The sequence below is a fragment of the Ciona intestinalis genome, unplaced genomic scaffold (assembly GCF_000224145.3).
Source record: "Ciona intestinalis unplaced genomic scaffold, KH HT000159.2, whole genome shotgun sequence".
Classification (NCBI taxonomy): domain Eukaryota; kingdom Metazoa; phylum Chordata; class Ascidiacea; order Phlebobranchia; family Cionidae; genus Ciona; species Ciona intestinalis.
Window position 1 is genome coordinate 1 of NW_004190481.2, and position 4,100 is coordinate 4,100.

The 4,100-nt window shown below is 36.2% G+C and overlaps 1 protein-coding gene across 1 annotated transcript in view; it reads right to left on the reverse strand.

The window, feature by feature from the left end:
- Positions 1-764: 764 nt before the first annotated feature.
- LOC100178452 (zinc transporter ZIP12-like) overlaps positions 765-4,100 on the reverse strand; it is a 6,823-nt gene continuing 3,487 nt past the window's right edge. Inside the window, exons 5-7 of the mRNA XM_018816210.1 lie at positions 2,427-2,579; positions 1,944-2,131; positions 765-1,067 (exon numbers count right to left, since the gene is read on the reverse strand). Of these exons, the coding sequence (XP_018671755.1) occupies positions 927-1,067; positions 1,944-2,131; positions 2,427-2,579 (482 nt within the window). The 3' untranslated portion in view covers positions 765-926. The remainder of the gene's footprint in view (positions 1,068-1,943; positions 2,132-2,426; positions 2,580-4,100) is intronic.

A 4,100-nucleotide genomic window follows, 5' to 3' on the forward strand; every position in this document is an offset into this window, starting at 1 on the left:
ATTCTAAAACTGATAGTCAATTTTTGTGTTTTTTCACAGGTTCTATTTAGGTCGCTTATGTTTGTAAACAAACGAAAGCAAGGCGAGAAAAAAAGCACTTTAAATAGAAGTTAAAGAAAGATGCAATTGCTACAGAAAAGTTAGAATGGTTGTTTTAGAGTTTTAGATCAATGAAACTGCTTATAGTAGGTTGGGAAAGATAGGACACTTTTTCATATAGTAGGGTGGGGGAAGATGGGACACCTTTTTATTCTATTTTCTCATGCCATTTGGTAGTAAACAAAGAACATTTAAAGAATTATGAAACCGTATCCTCACGGCTCCCATAGACCGTTGTTAATTGTTTAAAACACGATCAGGATATTTAGATATTATGTGCTAAAGGTGTTCTATACTCCCCCTAAAGTACTATATTTCCTCGCAAGGTGGGACAACTCAGTTGTTATAACACGGATACCTTGCTTTACATATAACCTGCTTAAGTATAGATTACCAGGTATGCAAATTTGTGTGTAAACATTTTTAATGCCTAAATACCAGTTTTGTTCGGCGTCGTGGTAAAGAGCGCCCGCTAACGAGATAATGGGTTTAAGTCTCGTTGCTGCTATTATTGTGGGCGTACGTGTCATTGGGCAAGACACTTTACAGCAATTGCTCCAACCCAGTGGTCACTAATGGGTTGCCCAAATATTAGCCATGCATGAAAAAAGTTCCAAAAAAGTATTCACCCACAAAGTAACATACATGGTAACTTGTAAGCTGGCACGGAGTGTATAAAACAGAACACCCATGTCATAACGACTGTCATTTTCCAGCCACGCAAGGAAAAAAATACATTCAGTCACTCAAGCTTAAATAAAAAATATTATATATGTTGTGCAAAAAAACCAGTTGTGACTGCCGCATGTAAAAAAAATAGTTTAGTATCAGCCACTTAAAGCATTTTTGATATCATCTTCAAATAGTGCGAGTAGCAATAGAATTGTCCAACCCATTATCATGCCCAAATTTTGCAGGAAAAATTGCAGAACAGGACGTGTGCTGGTTTCTTCTGTCATTTCGTGCATCTAAAACAAGTAAAATTGAAAAGATTTTTATATTTTTTGGTTGCTTGATGTAAATACCACTTTTAGGCATTTCTATTCTGAATGGACGAGTTTTTTTGATTGAATGAATGAAATTTATTTTGTGTCTTCGGTCACAATAACGAAGAACAAGAGAGTTTACAAAAGCGAAAAGACGGGTAGTAACGGTAAAACAACAGTTGTGAAAACACGCTTATTGATAAAAACGAAAGAAATAATTTTAGATAAAAGGCATGACCGTTACACCCTACAGACAATACAATTAAATTAAATAAATAACATTTAATTAAACATATTAAACTTCTAATTGGAAGAAAAGTGTGCATAAGGACGCAACACGTACAACAGGGGTTCTTTTTTGTTTCTTCCGACAAATTTAACAGCAAATGCCCTGGTCTATTCTCTTTAAAGCAACTGCCCCCTTGTACGAGTCGTGTCTTTACGCACACTTTTGTTTCTATTACTTTTGTTTCTATTAGAAGTTTAACTTGATAATAATTAAACATAAATAATGGCTTGTTTGTCTGCTAGGTGTAGCGACCACGCTTATTTTCTTCCAATTAAATGTAAATATGTTTTTAACTGTAAGCGTGTTTTAACAACTGTTGCTAAAATGAAGGAATGAATGTAAAATGACAGTCGTAATAACACGGGTGCTCCGTTTCATACACCTCGTGCCAGCTTACAAGTTACCATGTATGTTTCTTTGTCTGTGATAAATTTTGACCAGATTTTTTCATTTTTTTGTTTGTCTTGTCGCTATATCCTGTCTTTTTGTTTAAAATTTTACAAAATCTTCGCCACCGTAATCGAAGAGACAAATAAAGTTAATATTATATTATTATAATTTTAACTTACCACATCAACTAGTGAAATATATAAGAACATTCCAGCAATTGCAGCTAACATCCATTGTCTTGCTGCTGAGTTAGTGGCCACACTAAGCCCAATGTAAAGACCAATGAACCCAAAACACGCTGCGACAAAATTGAGAAACAGTGCCCGCCATTTTGATAAACCATTTTTGATATAAATTGCAAAATCACCTGGGAAAAAGTCTTAGTTTAGGTTAAGAATATATAAACGTAAACAATGGTAGCAGACTAGCAGCGACGAGCCTTGAACCCATTACCTCTGGGTTAGAGGCAGGCGCTAACCACTTTGCCACAGCCCCAGAAAAACATGTAACTTTAAATTGACAAATACGCCCACAATGGTAGCAGCGACGAGCCTTGAAACCATTACCTCTTGGTTAAAGGCAGGCGCGTTAGCCACTTTTTTCTGCAGCACCAGAAAACATGTAACTTTAAATTTTAATTTGAGCAAAAAAACGTAACTTACCAAACTCATGGGGTAACTCATGACAGAAAATAGCCAGAGAAGCCCCCACACCACCAATCCAACTGCTGCTATAAGCTACACCAAGTGCCAAACCATCTCCAAAGTTATGCAAAATATCTCCAATTAAAACCATCATTCCAACTGGTGTTAAACCTATATTAGATTTAATTAATAAAAAATATTTTTTGGATGAACGTATGTAAATTTTTATACTCGCGAGGCCGGAAAACGACAGTTGTTATAACATGAGTGTTTTGTTTCATTCACCTCGTGCCAGCTTACGAGTTACCATGTATGTTACTTTGTGGGTGATTATTTGATAAAAGTAGTTAACAATTAATTTTTGTTTTTAACAAGTTTGGTATTTTTTGCTTTGGTAAGTCTGTTATAATAGTAAGGATCTGGTGCTACAAAAATGTAACGTACGGCGCCGTGGTATAGTGGTTAGCACGCCTGCCTGTAACCCAGAGGTAATGGGTTCAAGGCTCGATGCTGCTACCATTTAGGGGCGAAAGTGTCCTTGGGAAAGACACTTAACGGCAATTGCTCCAATCCAGTGGTTACTAATGGTTGTCTAAATTATCAGAAATACATAAAAAAAAGAAAAAATCCACGTAAGGATAAAGTAAGTAAAAAAAAGAAAAAATCTACGCGAGGATAAAGTAAGTTACATTCATTCATTCAACATCTTGGGAATCGCCAATTGTCCTGGTCACTAAAAAGTGACTAAGACCTGAGGCATATTTGTGTCTTGTACAAAATATTTACATTTCTATTCAGTTTTGTCATTACTATATAGATGTATACAATTTCTACGGTAGTTCAAAATATGTCCTGTTCCAATTAGGCAATTCATAAATTCTACCATAAAGCACATGTATGTATTAAAAGCTTCCCAAAACAAATAATCACACAAAAAGTTACATGGTAACTCAGAGAAGTGTATGAACACCTGCGATATAACGAATGTTGTTTTACGGCCACGCCAGGAGTATTGCACATATATATAAATCCACTACAAATAGTATGCATATGAATAATTACACAGTGAATTTACCTTAGTATTCCTGCTGCTGCCTTTTCCATCACGGCAGCCATAATATGTAATAGTTTATCTTGATGTAAACATGATAGAACTAACGCATCGGGAAACAAATGGCAAACGCTCGCATTTTTTAAATGAAGAATTTCTGAATCAGGGGGATCCAACTGAAAATTGAAAAGGAAAACTCAATCTTTGGGTGCATAGTAACTAATGCGCACCATAGCACAGTGGTTAGCGCACCTGCCTTCAAACCATAGGTATGGGTTCAAGGCTTCTCTATGCTACTGTTGTGGGCGTATTGGTCTGTGGACAAGACATGGCAATTGCTCCAACGCAGTGGTCACTATTGGGTTGTTAGAAACAAACACACCCACAAAGTTACTTGCTTAAAAGTAACTCGTAAGCTGATACGAGGTGTATCAACACCCATTTTGTAAAGACTGTCGTTTTCCAGCCACCGAGGATAAAGCAAGTTACATTTATTCATGCTTGTAAGGGAAATTTAAGTTGCTTTCATTTATTTATTCATGTTGTTTACCTGTAAATCATGTTGCATCGTTACCCATCTACCAGATACAGCCAGACACGATAAGACATCGTGCTTGGTTGGTTTCTTCCATTCATTTTCC